At 44.2% G+C, this 21,432-nt stretch overlaps 1 protein-coding gene across 1 annotated transcript; it reads left to right on the top strand.

The window, feature by feature from the left end:
- Window positions 1-2,813: 2,813 nt before the first annotated feature.
- Window positions 2,814-20,634, top strand: sdhaf3 (succinate dehydrogenase complex assembly factor 3). Its single transcript, XM_056298846.1, has 2 exons — window positions 2,814-3,167; window positions 20,301-20,634. The coding sequence occupies exons 1-2, from the start codon at window positions 2,991-2,993 to the stop codon at window positions 20,499-20,501; spliced, it is 378 nt and encodes a 125-aa protein (XP_056154821.1). The 5' UTR covers window positions 2,814-2,990; the 3' UTR covers window positions 20,502-20,634.
- Window positions 20,635-21,432: the final 798 nt, after the last annotated feature.

Consider the following 21,432-nt stretch of genomic DNA (forward strand, 5'->3'; position numbering starts at 1 on the left):
TTCTGGGGTTTCTGACCTTGATCTTACATTTACCCAGTGGACTAAGCCTGGTTTTATTATACATCACAAGCACTTTCTCTGTGTGCTCCAGCTGTGTGTCTGTGTCTAGGAGATGTACTGGAATCACACTGCAGGTAGCACCCCAGTCTATCTGGAGGTTAACTAGTTTCTTGCCCACCAACATTCCTGCATAGAGCTGTTGGCCTTTACTGGGACTCCATTGGTTTAAAGTCTCCTCTGTTATGGTCATAATGTCCTCGTATGTGTCACTGTCCTGCCCCGAGACAACATGCACTGGCTTATATTTCCTGCTGTTCTCTGCTCTTGATTTGCATTGTAAAGCAAGCTGATTTTCTTTCCCACACTTCCTACACTTTTTTTCCCCAAAAGCTGTGCATTTGTTTTTGCTTCTCTCCTGTGTTTTACCACACAACTTACAGCAGATCTGGTTTTCTCTGCTTTACATGGCTGTCTGTTTCCGGGCATGCATGTCCTCTACTATCTGTCCTTGTAGTGTTTTGCTGTTCTCTCTTGACAGCTCTGTAGCTCTACATACAGTTAGGTCCGTAAGTATTTGGACAGTGACACAATATTTGTCATTTTGCCCCTGTACACCACCACATTGGATTTGAAATGAAGTAACTAATATGTGATTGAAGTGTGGACTTCCAGCTTTAATTTAAGGGGTTGGACAAAAATATTGCATTAACCGTTCAGGAATTACAGCCAGTTTTATATACAGTCACCCCATTTTCAGAGGATCAAAAGTAATTGGACACTTGACTAACAAGTGGTTTCATGGGCAAGTAAGAGCTTTTCCATCGTTAGTCCATGACAAATTAAGCAGATAAAAGGTCTGGAGTTCCTTCCCAGTATCTACATTTGCATTTGGTAGCTGTTCATCAGAACATGAAGTCCACACAGGTATCAATACAAGTGACGGAGGCCATCGTTAGGCTGAAAAAGCAAAGGAAATCTATCAGGTGGATAGTAGACACTTCAGGAGGGGCCAAATCAACATTTCGGTACATTCTTAAAAGGAAAGAATGCACTGGCAAGCTCAGCAACACCAAAAGGCCTGGAAGACCACGGAGCACATTGTAACGTGCATGGATAAGAAGACCCGCCGGCCGCTGCCTGGCGGGTCTGACCCTTTAGTCCAGCGGTTAGCGATGCCTCCTGCGGTGCGGGCGGTGCGGGTTCGCTTCCCGGCCGCGGCAGTTCCTGTGGTTGCGTTGTCCCCCGAATTCGCTACAACATCTACAGTGGATGATGGCAGAATTCTTTCCCTAGTGAAGACAAACACATTCACAACATCTAATGAAGTCACAAACACTCTTGAGAGGGAGAGGTGTCATTGTCCAAGTCTACAATCAAGAGACGCCTGCATGAAAATAAATACAGAGGGTTTACGACAAGGTGAAAACCACTGGTGTCACTTAAGAACAGGAAGGCCAGATTAGACTGTGTTTAAAAACATCTAAAAACCTACCCAGTTCTGGAACAAGGTTCTTTGGAGAGATGAAGCAATGATTAACTTGTACCAGAAGGACGGGAAGAGGAAAAGTGTGGAGAACAAAAGGAACAGCTCATGATTCTCAGCATACCACATCATCTGTCAGACATGGTGGAGGTAGTGTTATGGAAGGGGCATGTATGGTTGCCAGTGGAACTTGGTCAGTGGTGTTTATTGATGATGTGACTACTGACAGAAGCAACAGGGTGGATTGTGATGTTTATAAGGATATACCATTTGCTCAGGTTTAGCCAAATGTCACAACACTGAGAGGACAGCGCTTCACACTGCAGATAGATAATGACACAAAACAAGCTGAGAAAGCAACCCAGGAGTCTCTCAAGGCAGAAAAAACCAAAACCATATGGTGGTATTTATGTGTTTTTTAATGCACCTATTGGTATAGGCCAAATATCATATATGGGTAATGCATTGTTGCTCATCATAAACTCCAATGAAGACTCGCTTGTTGAAATGGGGACCATGCAGGATTAAATGTGGTGTGGAGTTTTTAATTAAGTTTGTTATTTATTAAGGGAATATGATAGGGAAAGAGGTGTATGGAGTTTCGGTATTTAAGATAGACGGTTGATAAAGACAATTCGAGATTTTTTTTCCTTTATTTTGTGTGTATTATAACCGGTTATCTTCTTGCCCGGTGCGGGATTCGATATGGGGTGTACTGCACCACAAGGCGACATCACTAACCGCTCGGCTAAAGGGTCAGACCCGTTAGCTAGGGACTAACGGGTCTTATTAGTAGTTTACAGTCGTCACCCTCCCCGGAAGCGCGCCCTCACGCTTTGTTATTCCCGCGCTCCGAAGAGACTTCTGAGGATCTGCACACTTCCGGGTCCCACCGCTGCCACCAATGTAACCGGTTATTTTCTTGCCCGGTGCGGGATTCGATACGAGGTGTACTGCACCACAAGGCGACATCACTAACCGCTCGGCTAAAGGGTCAGACCCGTTAGCTAGGGGCTAACGTGTCTTATTAGTAGTTTACAGTATTTTCTGTATGTTCTCTGTTTTGTGTGTATTTTTGTTTTTTCTGTATTTTTGTTTTTTTTGTATTATGTGTGTATTTTCTGTATTTTTGTTGCGTATTTTCTGTATTTTGTCATATTGGGCTATAGAAATAAAATTGACTATTTCAGGTCTGTAAATACCCTCAGTACCTACTCCTAATCAGCAGGTGGCAGCAGCGACGCGCTCTTTCGAAGTTCGCCAACCGTCCTGAAATAACAAACAAAGAAGAAGCCCGACAGGTCAAAGTACTGCTTCCAGGATAAACAAAGGGAGTTAAGTAACTATCATTGAATATATCACACCCCCGGTCTCGTCGTCTATGCTCCGGCACTTTAAGTGACCGCTGCGTGCGTCAGTCCAGTACGGGAAGAGCAACAGGGAGCGGGTCTTGATAAGGCGTTACTCCTCGCACGGACCGCCGGGAAACCAGCCGCTGATCGACCCCATGGCAGGACCCGCTCACGTCTCCCGGGTCCGCTCGCTGTACAAGAGGATCCTGCTGCTGCACCGCTTCCTGCCCATAGACTTACGGGCTCTCGGGGACCAGTACGTGAAAGACGAATTCAGAAGGCATAAAAACGCGTCTGCCGAAGAGGTGAAGGACTTCATGACGGAGTGGGAGGTGAGGGGTCCCCCAAGTCTGCAACGAGGTCACTTAGTGAACCAATGAATGTTAATGAAGTGTACCCTCGGGCCATTTATCATGCCTTTATTTAATGATGAACGACCTTTGTAGTGTATTTGAATAAGAAGTGCATTACTCAGCGTGACTGCTAGGCGGCGCTGTAGCTTTGCTTCGTCTCCGGCCACGTGTAGGAACGCGGCTCTTTTCACCGCATCGGACTTTTCGTCCGTTCCGCTGGCGACAAGGAGCAGTTCGAATCTCTGGACCCAGACTCTCCAATTTCCCGCTAGATTTCTTTCTAGACTTAATGAGGCGGGAGGTTTCATCTGCTCCATTTTCTTCCTTTCTTTGGTTTCTTCAAGTTTTATTCTGACACCGTGTAATATACGATGCGGTGGAAGCCATGTCTAGTCAGTCGACGACGTTTTTTATTCTGTGGTCTCAATACAAACGCGGTAACACAACAGCAAAGTTACAGTGCCGCCTAGCAGTCACACTGAGTAATGCACTTATTCAAATACACTACAACCTTATTTGAAGCATTGTTGGAAATTGTGTTGAAAAACTGGGAAAGCACAAACAAACGTCTGTTTAGCGTAGTATCTGTTTTACACTTTAAAGCTGTCTCGTTTGCCTCTTAAGTCTCTAAATTGTGTAACTCGCTGCTCGCGTCAGCTGTCAAGTCCTGACGTCATTCTCGCGCTCGCCACGGCTCAGTGATACAAGCTGTTGTATCTTTCCATCTTGTTCATGTCATGAATTATTTTTATGCCAATTTTTGATTGTAAGAAATTAAATTACAGTTGGATCGTTCGATTTAAACGAGTTGAGAAATACATGCTATCTGAAATTAAATTTTAACAAGATTCAAACCCACACTGTTTATATCAGCTTTATTAACGCTAATATTTCGACTATATTCTTCTTCTACTTCTGTATTGGCGGTTGGCAAACAACGAATTGGTTCGTTACCGCCACCAACTGGTATGGAGTGCGGATAAGAACGTCTATTAGTTACAATATCCCCCCGAAAAAAATAAAAAATCTCAACGATTTGACTATATCAGATTGGGGAGGGTTGAAAAAGATACAAGATATATGTTCTCCTTCTAACTAGGCGCAATCAGTTTTACCGCCCTAAGAAAACACCAACATGTTTCCAAGCTCAAAAACCGATTAGAGGATCACCACCTCCTTAAAGACAGCTGAACTTGAAACTTTTCACCCGTTTTCTGGTAGGTGCAGGTGAAATTCAATTCAATTCAATTTACTGTAATTAAAAACAATGTGCAGGCACACGTTAAAAATGAAATGAGGGAGTTTGTCGACAATCCTGTGCATGTCGTTGACATTTATCCGTGATAAATCTTGCAGACATCACCAAAAATATGCCATTGCCAATAGCGCTCGCCAAAAAACAGGAAACTGGTATGACCGCTGCAGTAGAAACCGGAAGTCAGCGGATTACAGTTATGCACAGAGTCGATTGAACAAACTGCATGTTCCCATTCTGCGCTGACTGCGCAGCAGAGGGTTAAGGGGAGCACGGCCACCGCTAAGGACACCAGGTTACCTCGAAAGATTGACCCAAGCGTAGTCCTTGATGGGGGGGGGGGGGATCCTATTGCATCAATTTCTACCAATTGATCGTAGTTTTCAATTCGAATGAAAAAAAAAGTTGACTTGACCCTTCTGTTGTCTTCCGGGTCAAAATGAGCCATAACAGTGTTTAACAGCAGAGAAGAGGCTCGACATGATCTTTTTTCAACCTGAAACGTGACGACTTTTCCTAACATTAGAACAAGTGAAACATCGTTTTAGTTCATATTTCCATGAAAGCTGTACACCACTAGGGTACTAAGATTGTCTTAGGGTCATGTTTGACCCTAAGACATGTTTGGGGCAACACGGGGGTGCAGTGGTTAGCGCAGTCGCCTCACACTAAGAAGGTCCTGGGTTTGAGCCCCGGGGTAGTCCAACCTTGGAGGTCGTCCCGGGTCGTCCTCTGTGTGGAGTTTGCATGTCCTCCCCGTGTCTGCATGGGTTTCCTCCGGGGGCTCCGGCTTCCTCCCACAGCCCAAAGACATGTAGGTCAGGTGGATCGGCTGTACTAAATTGTCCCTAGGTGTGAGTGTGTGAGTGTGTGTGTGTGTGTGTGTGTGTGTGTGTGTGTGTGTGTGTGTGTGTGGGGGGGTCCTGTGATGGCCTGGCGGGCGGCCTGTCCAGGGTGTCTCCCTGCCTGCTGACCAATGACTGCTGGAATAGGCTGCAGCATCCCCGCGACCCTGAGAGCAGGATAAATGGTTTGGATAATGGATGGACATGTCTTAGGGTCATGTGACCCTATAAAAGCGAGTGGTGTCCAGTGATGAAATGCAGTCTTTCTGCACTGTGAGGAGGGAAAACCCAGATAGTCACACAGTTTGTGATGAATGACTGGTTGCTTCTTCCTGCAAAATAGATTTGGGGTTTAAAATTAAATTAAGTTGCTTTAATTTAGAGGTTTAATGAGGGCGGCTCATAAATGACCCTTAAGACGAGGGCAGTATACAGAACGTGTAGACAACACGAGGGTTAAGCTTGTGTGTCCCTTCATCACCACATGATGGCAGAGCAGCTGCATCGTGATGCTGAAGTGCTGTCGCCTCACAGCTGATGTGAAGTCCTGACAGTAAAGTCCTACAGGCCAAGCAAGACCTGACTGATCCAGAATCAACAGCAGGTATCATCAGTCCTGGTAGAGATGTTGTCATGTGGAATATGTCACATTTTATACTAGGAAATAGTGCATCGGTTGCTTTCAGAAATTTAGATTATAATGTGCATTTTCTGGACAAGGTGTTTGACCTTTTTACCTTAGCAATGTGTGATCAATAATTCTTAAATAATTTAAAATACCTATTTCATTTTATGTGTCATGGTTTGATGTTTTCTTCAGTCTTTTATGGAACTAATTTCTTTACCTGAGACAGTTTTTCGTTATCTTGTCATATCTGATACAAATACCACACCGGGTAATTTAGATATTACTACCTTTAGAATAACGTTGAGTAAACACCGTACTCCCTGCTTTTTCCCACTTCCCTCCTCGTCGTTTAATTTGGAAACATACTCGCGTCCAATATTTTGCCGCAGTAATATAATAAAAATCTAGTGTACTGGTTTTACATTTCTGTTTGCTTGAGTCAGGTCAGCGTGAGCAGAGCATCCAGTTACTCCCTGGTACTGAGGTCACATACAAGCATGCTGTTGGGTCAAAATCCTAATGAAATATGTTAAACGTTAACACCACAATGCAAAACATTTCGTGGAGTTACTGTTTTGATGTGTCAAAATTATTCCACAGTGAGGAGTGATGAGGTTGTTGCCATAATTAGTAAGGTAATCCATAATTAATTAAACTGCCTGGGAGGAATACTTAGAATAATGAGGAGATACTTTTATATACTGGAACTGACTTGAAAAATGTGTTCTTGTTCCCTTGTGTGCAACACATGGCCTCTGTCATGCTGTGCGCTGTCTGTAAGATCTACTGCAGGAATGAGTTTAGTAACTGAGGTCTAAAATACTTCGTTCACAATCAGAATACTTTATTCACCCCCGAGGGGAAATTGGGTCCTATTACAGACCCTCGCACTGTAGTACAGAAAAAAACGAACAAGAATATAGCAACAAATAGAAATGAAAAATGGAAACAAATAAAAATAAAAGATAAAATAAGAAATAGAAATAAGAGCAAAATATATAAGATAATAGAAATAATAAATAACAAACAAATAAATAAAAACTAATATTAATAAATAATGACTGTACAAGATCATATAAGTTTTTAAGTATTTTTAAAATGGTCCAACTCTATCCTTTCCAAACTTGAGTATGAGAGGGTGCAAAAGTCATTGTTAAATGTCCGCCACCGATAAGCATAGGCAGATGAGTTAACCTAGCCGTGGCAGAGAAGGCATGTTCGATTCTGTAAACATTGATATATGTATGTGTGATGCTGTGCTACAGCCTGGGTAGTGTTGCAGTTTCTCATGGTATAACGGCTTTATTACTGAAAATTAACTCATAAATACGTGTAATACTATTTATCAGTAATACAATCTGCCATTCTTCACCTTGCTCCCAAATAAACCGGATCAAACCAGTCTGCCAGGCTCATTTTATGAGTATGGCAAAAGGCTAATGCTTTCCAATGCATTAATGAATTAGAGGAGGGTAAATCACTCAGCTGCAGGTAATTTCTCTAATGAAGTGGGTAGTGGTTACAGCTGCAGTCCTGAGCGGTCGCTTGGTCTGTTACTGCTGCACACAAGACCCACTGGGGAGAGCGAAGCTTCTGCCTCCTCTCTCACGTCGGTGTCAATCATCCAGTCTCATCACACCTCAAATGACTCTCCCTCTGTCCTCAGAATCCAGTGATTTTTACATTGACTTACAACTCGCTTTCTTAGACTCTGAACGAGTAACCTTAATGGGTCACTGGCCCATTGCTGATTTGAGTTTCACATGGCTACTACTACTACTACAACTACTACTACTTTCGGCTGCTCCCATTAGGGGGCGCCACAGCGGATCATCCGTTTCCATCTCTTCCTGTCTTCTGCATCTTCCTCTGTCACACCAGCCACCTGCATGTCCTCCCTCACCACATCCATAAACCTCCTCTTTGGCCTTCCTCTTCTCCTCTTCCCTGGCAGCTCCATATTCAGCATCCTTCTCCCAATATACTCAGCATCTGAGTTTCACATGGCAAGAGTGGGAATTAGTTTTGTTTTACTCTGTCAAGTGTCTCCCGCTAAGAGAATATATTTTCTACTACAATCCCTACCTGGAAGGTTTAAAGGACTTATGGCATACTGTATAGCCATAACTTACTTAAAGCAGCTGTAGACGACTTTTCAACCCCCCCCCCCGCAGTGTTTCCATCCATCCATCCATTATCCAAGCCGCTGGGTGAGTGGACTCAGGATCATGGGGATGCTGGAGCCTATCCCAGCAGTCCATCACAGGGCCAACATATTCACACCTAGGGATAATTTAGTACGGCCGATTCACCTGACCTACATGTCTTTGGACTGTGGGAGGAAACCGGAGCACCCGGAGAAAACCCACACAGACACAGAAAGAACATGCAAACTCCACACAGGATGACCCCCAAGGTTGGTCTACCCCCCCCCCCCCCCAGGGTTTCCAATTGTTTTATTGTTTGCATCGCTATTGCAAAGACAGCCAGATCACTTTCCATTTATCAGCAGTCTGGCTACTGTCCAAAGCAAGAAACAACCATAAGAATTCCAATTTGAACTAGAAACTCCGATCTCAGTGGTTTGATAAAGGCAGAGTAATACATCCAGTAGTATTACTAAGTAGGCAGGTTGTGGTACTTACTGAAAGAATGCAACTACATGTTGGTTTGAAACCATCTAAACCCTGGATGTTGTATCGAACTCTGTTTCCCCCTAGTAAGAGTTTGATACAACACTGGGAAGCTTGATTAACCCTAACCTAAACGCAACCTAACCCCAGCCTTAATCTAGTCATAACCGATAGCTAACCTGTTTCCATGCAATTGCTTTCGCCTGGCTAGGGGGAAATAGTTCTCGACGCGGAAACAGAGTTTGATACAACACCAGAGCTCGCTTCATCGAATGAATGCCCGTCCAAGGTTCACGCTTGTTTTACCTGTTTCTATCACTCTCCCGCTTCACCTTCTTTGTGTCCCACTCCATCTTTAGGAAGAAGCTAAAGACCCATCTCTTTCTCGAACACATCCACACCTGATGGTATTGGTGTAAAAAAAAAAAATGCTTCTATGCACCTTGTGCATTGCCTTTGTGCACTGCCTGTTGACATCTGTGTCCTATCGGACTTGAACCTAGTTTTTTGGCACTTGAGGTGTTGCCTCCTGACTAGATCCTTCCTTGTGTTCTATTAACTCTTGGATATATGTCGCTTCGGATAAAAGCATCTGCTGAATCAAATTATAATTGTAATTTCTCTGTCGGCTACATCGTCTATCTGTCGATGGTACATCCCATGGAGGGGCTTGATCTTCCACGATACCTCCTCTTCTTCTTGCTCAGCACTCGTGTCTTCTGCTGCCTGAGATTCTCACTCAGCAGTTCATCCTGGGGGCCCTCTTTTTGATGTACTTATGTATGTTTACTTGTTTCATCCTGGATCGTGGCCCTGACACTCACTAACCCTCTGCCCCCATCTTTTCACTTATCATACAGTCTCAGGCTGCTTGACTTCGGGTGGAACCCTCCATGCATTGTGAGGAGTTTCCGTGTCCTGATATCTGAGGCCTTTATCTCCTCCTTTGACCAGCTTATTATTTCAGCAGGGTATCTGATGACTGGTAGGACATATGTGTTGATGGCTTGGATTTTATTCTTCTCATTGAGCTGGCTCCTCAGGACCTGCCTCACTCTGGAGGTATTTGACTGTAGCTGACCTCCTTGCTGCCTCCTCATGGTTTCCATTTGCTTGTAGAATACCCAGGTACTTGTAACTGTCCTGTATGTCTGTTATCCTGCCATCTGGCAATTTGACCCCTTCAGTGCTCACCACCTTTCCTATTTTTGCCACCATTCGACCGCACTTGTCCAGTCTGAATGACATCTTGATGTAGATCCTGGTGAGGTGGATCAGTGAGTCAATGTCTCACTTGTTCCTGGCATATAGCTTGATGTCATCCATGTATAGGAGGTAGCTGATGGTAACTCCACTTCTGAATCTGTATCCATATCCAGTCTTTGTGCTGACCTGATTGACGGGGTTCAGGCCTATGTAGAACAGCACCAGGGATAGTGCATCACCCTGGTATATGCCACATTTGATGGTTACCTGTGTGATTGTCTTTGAGTTGACCTCTAGTGCTGTTTTCCACTGCTGCATTGAGTTCTTGATGAAGGCTAGTAGTGTCCTGTTGGGTTTGTATAGTACCAAGCACTCCAGTAACCAGGTGTGGGGCATTGAATCGAAGGCTTTCTTGTAGTCAGTCCAGGCTGTGCTCAGGTTGGTCTGTCTGGTCTTAGAGTCTGGGGTGCTGCTCTATCAACAAGTAGCTGATGCTTTTACCCTCTGATGTTGCTCGCTCTCAATTCCTTTCTGAGTTTCACTCATGTATTGACTCATGTGCACTTTCAGCTTAGTTGCTACGATGCCTGACAGCATCTTCCATGTTGTGGAGAGGCAGGTTATTGGCTGGTAGTTTGAAGGTGTTGTACCCTTGTGGGCATCTTTCAAGATCATTATTGTTCTCCCCTGTGTTAGGGTGAGACCCTGATGTTAGCAGCTGGTTCATTTGTGTCGCCGAGTTTGGGTGCAGCATAGGAAAATGCCCTGGTACTCATTGTGCAGAGGTTGATGGCTGGTAGTGCCAATAGACCTGCTGGTGAAGACCGCAGGGAGCGAGATGGAGTGTAAGTCTGAAGGAAGTCTGTGAGATAAGCAGGGGATAGATAATGAAGAGCTTTGAATGTTAATAATAAAATCTTAATATTAATCCGCTGTGACACAGGAAGCTCTCATGGACGAGAGTGGGGAATATTTTGGTCTCCTCGTGGGTCCAGATGCTCCTGTTAGCAGCCGTGTTTTCACGCGTGTGAACAACAGGAAGAACCCTACAGCGGAAACAGCTGGTCACATAAAGATCCGCTACGTCAGAATTAATTCGGCAGAAGTGTTTCCATTTACCATTCTGCGCATTAACTCTGTTTCGAATCGGGCTAAATCCACCTCAAGTGAGCGTGGTAACTTTAATGCGACTTAGAGCAATTCGCTGCAAGTTAAGTCGAATTTTGGCATTTCCATAAACTTTTTTAATGCGATACGTCCTACATGCGCATTAAAACCCTTTACGGAAACACAGCTGCTGATGGGGGTAGCTCCAACAGTAAATTCCTCCCGGGGCTCATCACTTTGCAAAGTGGGTGGATTATGGACATGTAGCTGGCTGCTAGCTTCAATGTAACCGGTTATTTTCTTGCCCAGTGCGGGATTCGATACGGGGTGTACTGCACCACAAGGCGACATCACTAACCGCTCGGCTAAAGGGTCAGACCCGTTAGCTAGGGGCTAACGTGTCTTATTAGTAGTTTACAGTAACGTTAGTGAGTGGACGCAGTCAAAAATGCATCTCAAGCACATTATTCAATAAAAGAGAATCCAGACAGGATCTTTTTTTTAAAAACATTTTTATTGAACATTGTTCATATTCATGTACAGAGTCTTGAAAAAAGTTCATCACAAAACAAACATGGCAAATATACATTTCATCCAAAAATACATAGATATATCCAAAGTGCCAAAGGGAACAGTGTGTAAACATTTCTATACAGTATATCAGGAAGTACATAGAGATTGAATGTCACATGACAAATACACTCACCGGCCACTTTATTAGGCACACCTGTCCAACTGCTCGTTAACGCAAATTTCTAATCAGCCAATCACATGGCAGCAACTCAATGCATTTAGGCATGTAGACATGGTCAAGACGATCTGCAGTAGTTCAAACCGAGCATCAGAATGGGGAAGAAAGGTGATTTAAGTGACTTTGAACGTGGCATGGTTGTTGGTGCCAGACGGGCTGGTCTGAGTATTTCAGAAACTGCTGATCTACTGGGATTTTCATGCACAACCATCTCTAGGGTTTACAGAGAATGGTCCGAAAAAGAGAAAATATCCAGTAAGCGGCAGTTCTGTGGGCGAAAATGCCTTGTTGATGCCAGAGGTCAGAGGAGAATGGCCAGACTGGTTCGAGCTGACAGAAAGGCAACAGTAACTCAAATAACCACTCATTACAACCGAGGTATGCAGAAGAGCATCTCTGAATGCACAACACGTCGAACCTTGAGGCAGATGGGCTACAGCAGCAGAAGACCAGACCGGGTGCCACTCCTGTCAGCTAAGAACAGGAAACTGAGGCTACAATTCGCACAGGCTCACCAAAATTGGACAATAGAAGATTGGAAAAACGTTGCCTGGTCTGATGAGTCTCGATTTCTGCTGCGACATTCGGATGGTAGGGTCAGAATTTGGCGTCAACATCATGAAAGCATGGATCCATCCTGCCTTGTATCAACGGTTCAGGCTGGTGGTGTAATGGTGTGGGGGATATTTTCTTGGCACACTTTGGGCCCCTTAGTACCAATTGAGCATCATGTCAACGCCACAGCCTACCTGAGTATTGTTGCTGACCATGTCCATCCCTTTATGACCACAGTGTTCCCATCTTCTGATGGCTACTTCCAGCAGGATAACGTGCCATGTCATAAAGCTCGAATCATCTCAGACTGGTTTCTTGAACATGACAATGAGTTCACTGTACTCAAATGGCCTCCACAGTCACCAGATCTCAATCCAATAAAGCACCATTGGGATTTGGTGGACCGGGAGATTCGCATCATGGATGTGCAGCCAACAAATCTGCAACAACTGCGTGATGCTGTCATGTCAATATGGACCAAACTCTCTGAGGAATGTTTCCAGTACCACGAAGGATTAAGGCAGTTCTGAAGGCAAAATGGGGTCCAACCCGGTACTAGCAAGGTGTACCTAATAAAGTGGCCAGTGAGTGTATATGGTAATGTATTATGAAAATAAGGGTACAAACAATAATAAATTAAATACATGACATACACTAATTGAAAATAATAAAACATAGTCCATCGTCCAAAGACAGGATCTGCTGTTGTCACGATTTTATTCAGATATAATGTTTAAAAAAAAGAAGAACAAAATCATTAAAAAATGTACGCACGGTGCTTACAGGATTACGGCTGCCGGTGTCGGTACTTGATCTACTCGCCCTGCGCGGGGTCCTGCGACCAAAGACGACATCACTACTTCCCGCATTATGATTGGGATTCACTGGGTAGGGGCTAGTTAGATTGACGTTAGACGCGGCTCAGGCCTTCGGCCCTCGCGCGTGTTCGCTCGTCCAGGATCCCCTCCGGGGGGGGGGGGGGGGTCCTGAGCCTGCGGCCTCGATCCTTTGACGCAGTTTGGGCCTTCGGCCCTCGCACCTTTACTAACCAACTCTGTGTCAACGTGGATTGTAAAAAACACACAGCTAGATAACTATAAAGCTGGTGTTAAACAACGCTAGATAGCAACATAATCCGTGATGTCATATGTAGTCGAAGGACCCCGAGTTGATATTGTACTCGAGCAGAAATGGAACCCACGCGGGCGCCACTAAGTCTCATGATCAATTATGGGTGTGCCCATTAACTAGAGTTAATGGACATTCACACATGGGCACACCCATTAACTGTGTGTGAGTGCCCATTAACGCTAGTTAATGGGCACTCACACACAGTTAATTGACCCATATTTGATCATGAGACTGGTCGTTGGTTTCGGTCGTTATACATCTGTCGCCGTCTTACAATGCTGTGTTTGCAACAAGCCCTAATCCTCTGTGAACAGTACACATGATCGATGATCACACCCATGTTTGCATATGAAACTGGTCGTTGGTTTCAGTCGTTAGGCACTGTATTGTTTATAAGGGTGGGGATACTTGCAGTGAGTTTAGACTGAAGATGTCACTTAGTTGAGTGATGAAACGTATCTGTCAGTAAACATTGTGTCCAGATGAACTGATTCAACCTTCTTTGATTTTCTTACCTGGATTATTGAGCATGCATCAAGACATTCTGACACCTAGTGGTAAAATGTGTTATACCGGTTCGGTTGTTAAGTTGTTTGACATAATATAAAAACGTTTTGACATTTTTTACATCAGCCCAACTTTACGTCCTACTCCACCTTATTCTTTTTTCTTTCTTTTTTTTTAACATTTTTTCCCTCTCACTCCATTCATCAGAGCTGGTGAATCACCACTCTGCAGCTGTTTACACCTGACATTAACATGCGTCTTGGGTAATCCGATCAAAAGTACAGGTGTGAATGCAGCCAATGCATTTTCAATGCGTCTTGAGGTCGAATTGCTCAGGCCATATTCGTAGGTGGCTTGGGATGCATTTGTCCACATAGCATTTGTAGTGTAAATGCACATGTATCCCAGGCCACATTGAAGGATTGCCTAGTCAACTGATGTTCTCTGCGGAGGCACAAGATGTCAGTTGACTAGGCGGTCACCAAAGTCTCCTGTTTAGTTCAGGTTGGGTTTTTTTTTTCTAAAACTTGTCTGTAATTTCTGACACACATCAGACCCACAATTGTGGAAGAGCCCCCACCCGCTTGCACATTCAAGTTCAACTTCATGTTCATTTACCCATCGCAGCGCAGAGCCTGACCCCCTCGAACCCGCTGGAATAATTAATCAATCTGAGCCTGAACCGACGTGATCAGGTTAAGCCTGACAAGGTTCGGGGTTGAGGATTACAAACTCTAGTGTTCAGATATTTACATTTTCCCACATAACGAGTTTTAAGAATGAGTTTCAACTTTTGCTGTGTATTTTGAGCTCAAAATGAAAGAATGCAAACAGTTGGAGCCTGATGCCCCGAATTCACTCAGTTTTCCTCATCAGATTATTTGTCTGTATCTGGCGTGCATTTGCCACGTCCATGCCATTGTAATAATCTGAAACTATTTACCCACCATAGACTATGTCTTAATAATAATAATAATAATAATAATAATAGTAATAATAATTAATGCATTTTGTGCCTTTCAGAGCACTCAAGGACACCTTACAAAACACAATTAAAAACAAGCAGCACTGTGTCAGACAGCATAAAATCAAACAAAGCAGGGGTTTACAATAAGTTAATAATAATAAAAAGAATAAGAATAAGTATAATACATTTTATTTGTGGGCACCTTTCAGAGCACTCAAGGACACCTTACAGAACAAAAAACAAGCGGCACTGTATCAGAGGTCAAAACAGAACAGGGTAGACTATAAAAAGTTAACACAACAGATAAGTATAAAATCATCTGCACAAAACTCAATGAAACATGTATCAGACTGAATATGCCAGTTTGAAAATATACGTTTTGAGATGGGATTTGAAGGTTAAAAGAGAGTCAATGTTGCAAATGTCTTGTGGGAGAGAGTTCCATAGTTGGGGGGCAGAATGACTGAAGGCTCTAGTCCCTGTGGTAGTCCAGCGGGCCAATGGTGTAGTGAGTTGGAAAGCAGAAGAGGATCTGGGAGTGCGGGAGGGTGTGTGGATATGAAGGAGTTCAGAAAGAAGGAGCTAGGTTATTAAGGGCCTTAAAGGTGAGAAGCAGGATATTGAAGGCAATACGGTATTTAACAGGCAGCCAATGGAGTTGGTGAAGAACAGGAGTGATATGATCTAGTGAAGGAGTTCTGGGCAGCTGAATTCTGGACCAATTGAAGTTTATGAAGAAACTTGAGAGGAAGACCGAAGAGGATAGAACTGCAGTAGTCAATACGGGATGTAGCCAGGGTGTGAATGAGAATGGCGGTGCTGTTAAGGTGAGAGCAGTGGGTGAAGATGATTAATAATGTGTAGGTGGAAGTATGCAAACCGAGTAACATTGTTGATGTGTGCTTCAAAAGATAATGTGCTGTCCAAGATGACACCCAGACTCTTAACCTGAGGGGAAAAAGGAACTATAGGTTTAGCCAAAGTAGATTTCATACCTACTAGGGGAACCTCAGTTTTATCACTATTAAGTTTGAGGAAGTGGTATGAAAACCAGGATTTAATTTCTAGTAAGCAGTCAGGAAGGGAAGTGGGCGGAAGAGTGGAGGTAGGCTTGATGGATAGATAGAGCTGGGTATCGTCCGTGACGCAGTGAAATTGAATGCCAGATTTCTTGAAAATGTGGCCAAGAGTTAAAAGGTCAATAACAAATAGGAGGAGGCCCAAAACAGGGCCCTGGGGAACACCGGTAGTAAAAGGAAAGGACTGTGAGCTCACATTTTTGAATTGGGCAAACTGAGTGCAGCCAGAGAGATATGATTTAAATCTTAAATGCAGTGTATTGGGTCAGGGGTCTGAAGGCTTTCAGACAGATCGACATTGTCATCAGAATAATAATGTTTATTCACACAGCACTTTTAAAAACCTCTTGTGCTTCGCAACAAAGTGGAATGGAAATAAAAGAAAAGCAGTGCAGTTGGGATATGGGATGATTTATTTCTTTAAGAGCACTTCAAATTTTGTATGACAACATAATTTGGTAGCATAATTGACTAATATTTTACAGTTGTGAAATATGTCATACTAATTGACAGCGTATTAAAATGAGGCTCAAGTGAGAAAGGATGTCTCATTTTGCCTGTTGTCAAGTAACTATTGCTTCAACTCCTCTCCTCATGTTTGTGTAATTGTTCACATGTTTATTTACATGGTTATGACATGTCTATGTCACGGGGGGGGGGGTCGAAATGAAGGCATACACTGTAAGGTGATTAGCACAGGCATTATTTAAAAATGTATTTTTTCCTTTCACTCGTAAGGGGCAATGCACTGCTCTCCTGCAAGCCATGCTCGCAGTCTCCGCTTGACGCCAAGTCTAAACCATACACCCCTATCACAGTGATCCATCCATCCATCCTTCCATTATCTTAACCGCTTATCCTGCTCTCAGGGTCGCAGGGACGCTGGAGCCTATTCCAGCAGTCAGTGGGCGGCAGGTGGGGAGACACCCTGGACAGGCCGCCAGGCCATCACAGGGCCGACACACACACACACACACACACACACGCACACACACCCATTCATTTCTAGGGACAATTTAGTACAGCCAATTCACCTGACTTACATGACTTTGGACTGTGGGAGGAAACCGGAGCCCCCGGAGGAAACCCACACAGACGCAGAGAGAACATGCAAACTCCACACAGAGAACGACCCAGGGTGACCCCCCAAGGTTGGACCACCCCCAGGCTCGAACCCAGGAGCTTCTTGTTGTGAGGCGACCGCACTAACAACTGCGCCACCATGCCGCCCTATCACAGTGATGTACGTGTTTATTTGCATAGTGTGAGGAAGTGAGATCCAATCACAAGTGGTTACTCGTGATGCATGTGGAGACCCATGCTAATGCCAGCTGTCCACTTGTGATTGGATCACCCAAGACGCATGTTAATGCCAGGTATAAACAGCCTCTCTGTCTTGGGTTCCAAGCTGCTTCAGGAAAATGTAAAAGGGGGGCGACGCCAGGAAAAGACGAAGAGCAAGATTCCAAATGTGATTACAGGCATCGAGTGTTCAGGGTAATTCATTTATAGCAGAGGCAACCCTGGCTGTTCTCTTTGTCTAATAAATTGGCTACATTATGAAAGGCATGCTCCCTCTCTCTATCTAAAGCAGTGGTGTCCAACCCTGCTCCTGGAGAGCTACCATCCTGCCGTTTTTCACTCCAACCCTAATTTAACACACTCGATTCTACTAATTACCTACTGACCAAGACCTTGATTAATTGAATCAGATGTTTTCAATCAGGGTTGGAGTGAAAACCGACAGGGGAGTAGCTTTCCAGGAGCAGGGTTGGACACCACTGATCTAAAGAAATATTCCTTTGAAGAAACAACCTGAAGTATAGAAAAAGAGAGTGCAACTGATAGGGGGGAAAGCGCAACAAGTTACGGACATTCATTCAGAATCGGAGGTTGCATTTAGGGCAGAAAGTTGGAGAGGGCCAGTGGTATAGGAATCTGCCTTTGACCAATAGAGCCAAGGGGAGGGGAAGCTTTATGCACATTAGCTGATGGATAGCCTCAAACACGGCAGATTAGCTTTGAAACGTAAATAGCTAAATTGTTTGGGGTTAGTGTGAAGGCTTGACCTCCTTTACCTCGTTCACATGCCAGCTACACCTAAATACTTGTGGGGTTTCTACCTGACTATAGTAGGTGACTCTCTCCAAATAGCTTAAGAGGAAATTTCATTAATGATCTGAGAGAGACCAAAGACCTTCATAGCCATTGAAAGTTTTAGGGTCGCAAGTCTGCAGTTTCTTTTTTCACTGAAGTAATAGCAAAGGGTTTAAACCTTGCAACATTACTGAGTTTTTGTTGTTGTTGTTTTTAAATAGGATCAGAAGATAAAAAAAAGCCTTTGTTGTCATTGTATAGAATACAGGGAAATGAAGAGCGCTATTCCTGGTCAGTGCATTAAAGGTACGGGGAAACAAAACAAAAATAACTGCAGTAACCACACAACCACAGCCAACAACACAGGTTCTAAAATACTGAATAAGTTAGATAAATACAATGTAATTTTGTACTTGAATAAATGTACTTACTGCACTAGAATAGATGTAATCATTGCACTACTATGACTGTAAAGGTTTCTACTTCGCAGCACTGAGTGCGTTTCTTGATGATTTAATCATGAGACTTTTCTACCTCTGGGAAAATATTACCTTCAAAGCGATAACATGTTGTGTAAAATAAAACCTTTCAGAAAATTGCCTGTTATTGCTTGAGCTGTAATGGTAACAAAACACTCTTCTTAATGAGACATCAACTTTTGTGCAACCTACTGATGGGTTTCCTTATTGAGAAAAGACAATGCTGGCCATATTTGCCCCTATCTCCTCCGTAGGATGACTCACACAGTGCCTCGACAGATCTGACAAATCATGTATAGGCCGAGTCAAGTGAGGTGAATTATGTGCCTTGCTTAAAAGGAAGAAATCATCCAAGAGTGCAATTTGGTTTGGGCGGATGTCCATGCTTAAATTAAAGGTATATTCAGCGATATACTGAGGGAGACGGCAAAATGAATACGGAATTTAAATGAAAAGGAACTGGAACCTCTCAACCTTTCCCCAGTCACATTTCTCACTTTGTCTTTTAATGTTTTTCTCTTTGTCTCGTTTTTCACGCCAGCACTTATATTTATTCCCTACTTGGTGTTTTCCATCCATCCATTATTCAAACCGCTTATCCTGCTCTCTGGGATGCTGGAGCCCATCTCAGCAGTCATTGGGCAGCGGGCGGGGAGACACCCTGGACACGCCGCCAGGCCATCACAGGGCAAGATCATCACAGGGTATACTTGGTGTTTTATCACTCAAAAATTAAAAAAGGACAATAAGAAAATAACGATTTATTGAATGGGCCTTTTTTTTGGGGGGGGGGAATTTCCCCCTTTTTCTCCCCAATTGTACTTGGCCAATTACCCTGTTTTCCAAGCCATCCCGGTCACTGCTCCATGCCCTATGCCGATTCGGGAGGGCTGCAGACTCGCCTCCTCCGATACATGTGGAGTCACCAGCCACTTTTTTTCACCTGACAGTGAGCAGTTTCGCCAGGGGGATGTAGCACGTGGGAGGATCACGCTATTTCCCCCCAGTCCCCCCTCCCCCGAACAGGTGCCCTGCCCAACCAGAGGAGGCGCTAATGCAGCGACCAGGACATATACCCACATCCGTCTTCCCACCCGCAGACACGGCCAATTGTGTCTGTGGGGACGCCCGACCAAGCCGGAGGTAACACGGGGATTCGAACTGGCGATCCCCGTGTTGGTAGGCAACGGAATAGACCGCCACGCCACGCGGACGCCCCACGAGCCCATTTTATTAAATGAGCCGCTACACAAACCAATTTAAAATGACTAGCTAGTGGAATCTCAGGGTGCATCTTCGTATCAGGGCAGCATTTCATGAAGGCAAACTTTGATCCATCAAACTTCTGATCCTCATCTCCAACGTGTGCGGTACTGTAGTCACAGAAATCTCGACAGGCTGGATGGTGCCAGCAGTTTAGCTTTAGTTTTTAGGGAAAGCGTACAGCAGTAGGCTATAGCCCAGCGTTTCTCAGACCTCTCCTGGAGGACCACTTGTCCTGCATGGTTTAGATGTCTCCCTGCTCCAACACAGCTGATTCAAACTGATCATTTAAATCCGCTGTGTTTGGAGCAGGGAGACATCTAAACCATGCAGGACAAGTGGTCCTCCAGGAGAGGTCTGAGAAACGCTGGGCTATAGGCAGTTACCAAGAAGGTCGGTTATGGTGGGCTTCACACTGATTAGAATGTGTTTGTGAGCTTTAAAAAACAAACGTTGAGAGTTTAAATGATAGGGTTACCTGTACGTGGTTAAAAAGATGTGAAAATATAACTATTGTCTGGAATAGAAGGGTTTGGTTTACCAGGGTTTTTTTTAACACTGCAGGAAATGGAGATCACAAAACGGCTCGTGTTATTTCTTTCTCCACAGAACTACAAGGACACAGTACAGAACCAGGTGCTGGATTCAGCCGGGGAGCTTGTCAAGGGAGACACGTTTGGAGCCGACCTACCAGAGGGAAAACTCAAAGACTTTCAGGATGACCAAATAGGCCAGCTGTATGAGCTCATGCTGGAAGCTACCAAACCCAACAGGCAGTTTGATATCCAGGAGGACACCTTCAAGAAGTGAAACACTAGCCACCTGCATTTGAAAGACCTAAACACCAATAGATGAGGAGAGAAAAGCCATTCACCAATTCAGATGAAGAGTATTACTCAAGCTCATGACAGAGGGTTTAAAGAATATTTGATTAAAGTACTGTGTAATACCTCTGCGTTCCTTTTCCTGTTTGTCTTGTTTTATTTTTGACAACACGAGAGGCTACCTTTGCTTCAGAGGAGCTACAAGATGCATAAAGACGGCAGTAATCAGACTCCCATGTCAACTTGTTCGCATGGATACGATACTGAGCCCATCCCTATAAATGAAAACCACGGTGCAGTGTCTTCTCCACAGATGCACACAGCGTTCTAAATCACTAAGGCCCCTTTCAGCCTCGCTGATGATCCGGGTGTGAACCCTCATTATCTGTGTGAAAATATCAACAGATTTCCCTACCCAGAGATACAGAAGTAACAAACCGTGAGAGAGAGTAATGCAATCTTACCACCCACAGTCAAGCCTCTGAGTTTTGAAGTTAAAAAAAAAACAGTATTCAGGCTTACACCCGAAGTAATATTGATAGATTTGGGAAAGCAAATCATTTTGTTTCGTTCCTATCGATCTGTGAGTACATATGTCTCCATGTTATTCTGCATCTGATATTTACAACTACTATTTGTTAAGAATACCCCTAGAGCAGGGGTGGACAGTCTTATCCAGAAAGGGCCAGTGTGGGTGAAGGTTTCTGTTCCAACCAAGCAGTTACACACCTGGTCCCACTAATCAACCAGTACAGTCTTTGCTGAGGGACCTTGATTAGGAGACACAGGAGTGTAATTGCTTGGTTGGAACAAAAACCTTCACCCACGCTGGCCCTTTCTGGGTAAGACTGCCCACCCCTGCCCTAAAGTATGTGAGAGTAGTGTTTGCCAAGAAGCCAGAGCAATACGTTGAAAGC

Source organism: Lampris incognitus, chromosome 18, assembly GCF_029633865.1.
Source record: "Lampris incognitus isolate fLamInc1 chromosome 18, fLamInc1.hap2, whole genome shotgun sequence".
Lineage (NCBI taxonomy): Eukaryota > Metazoa > Chordata > Actinopteri > Lampriformes > Lampridae > Lampris > Lampris incognitus.

Excerpts from the sequence above, each read along its gene's own strand:
- sdhaf3 (XM_056298846.1), top strand. The coding sequence starts at position 2,991 with ATGGCAGGACCCGCTCACGTCTCCCGGGTCCGCTCGCTGTACAAGAGG. Across the intron at positions 3,168-20,300 it reads ACTTCATGACGGAGTGGGAG|AACTACAAGGACACAGTACA; the intron begins GTGAGGGGTCCC and ends CTTTCTCCACAG.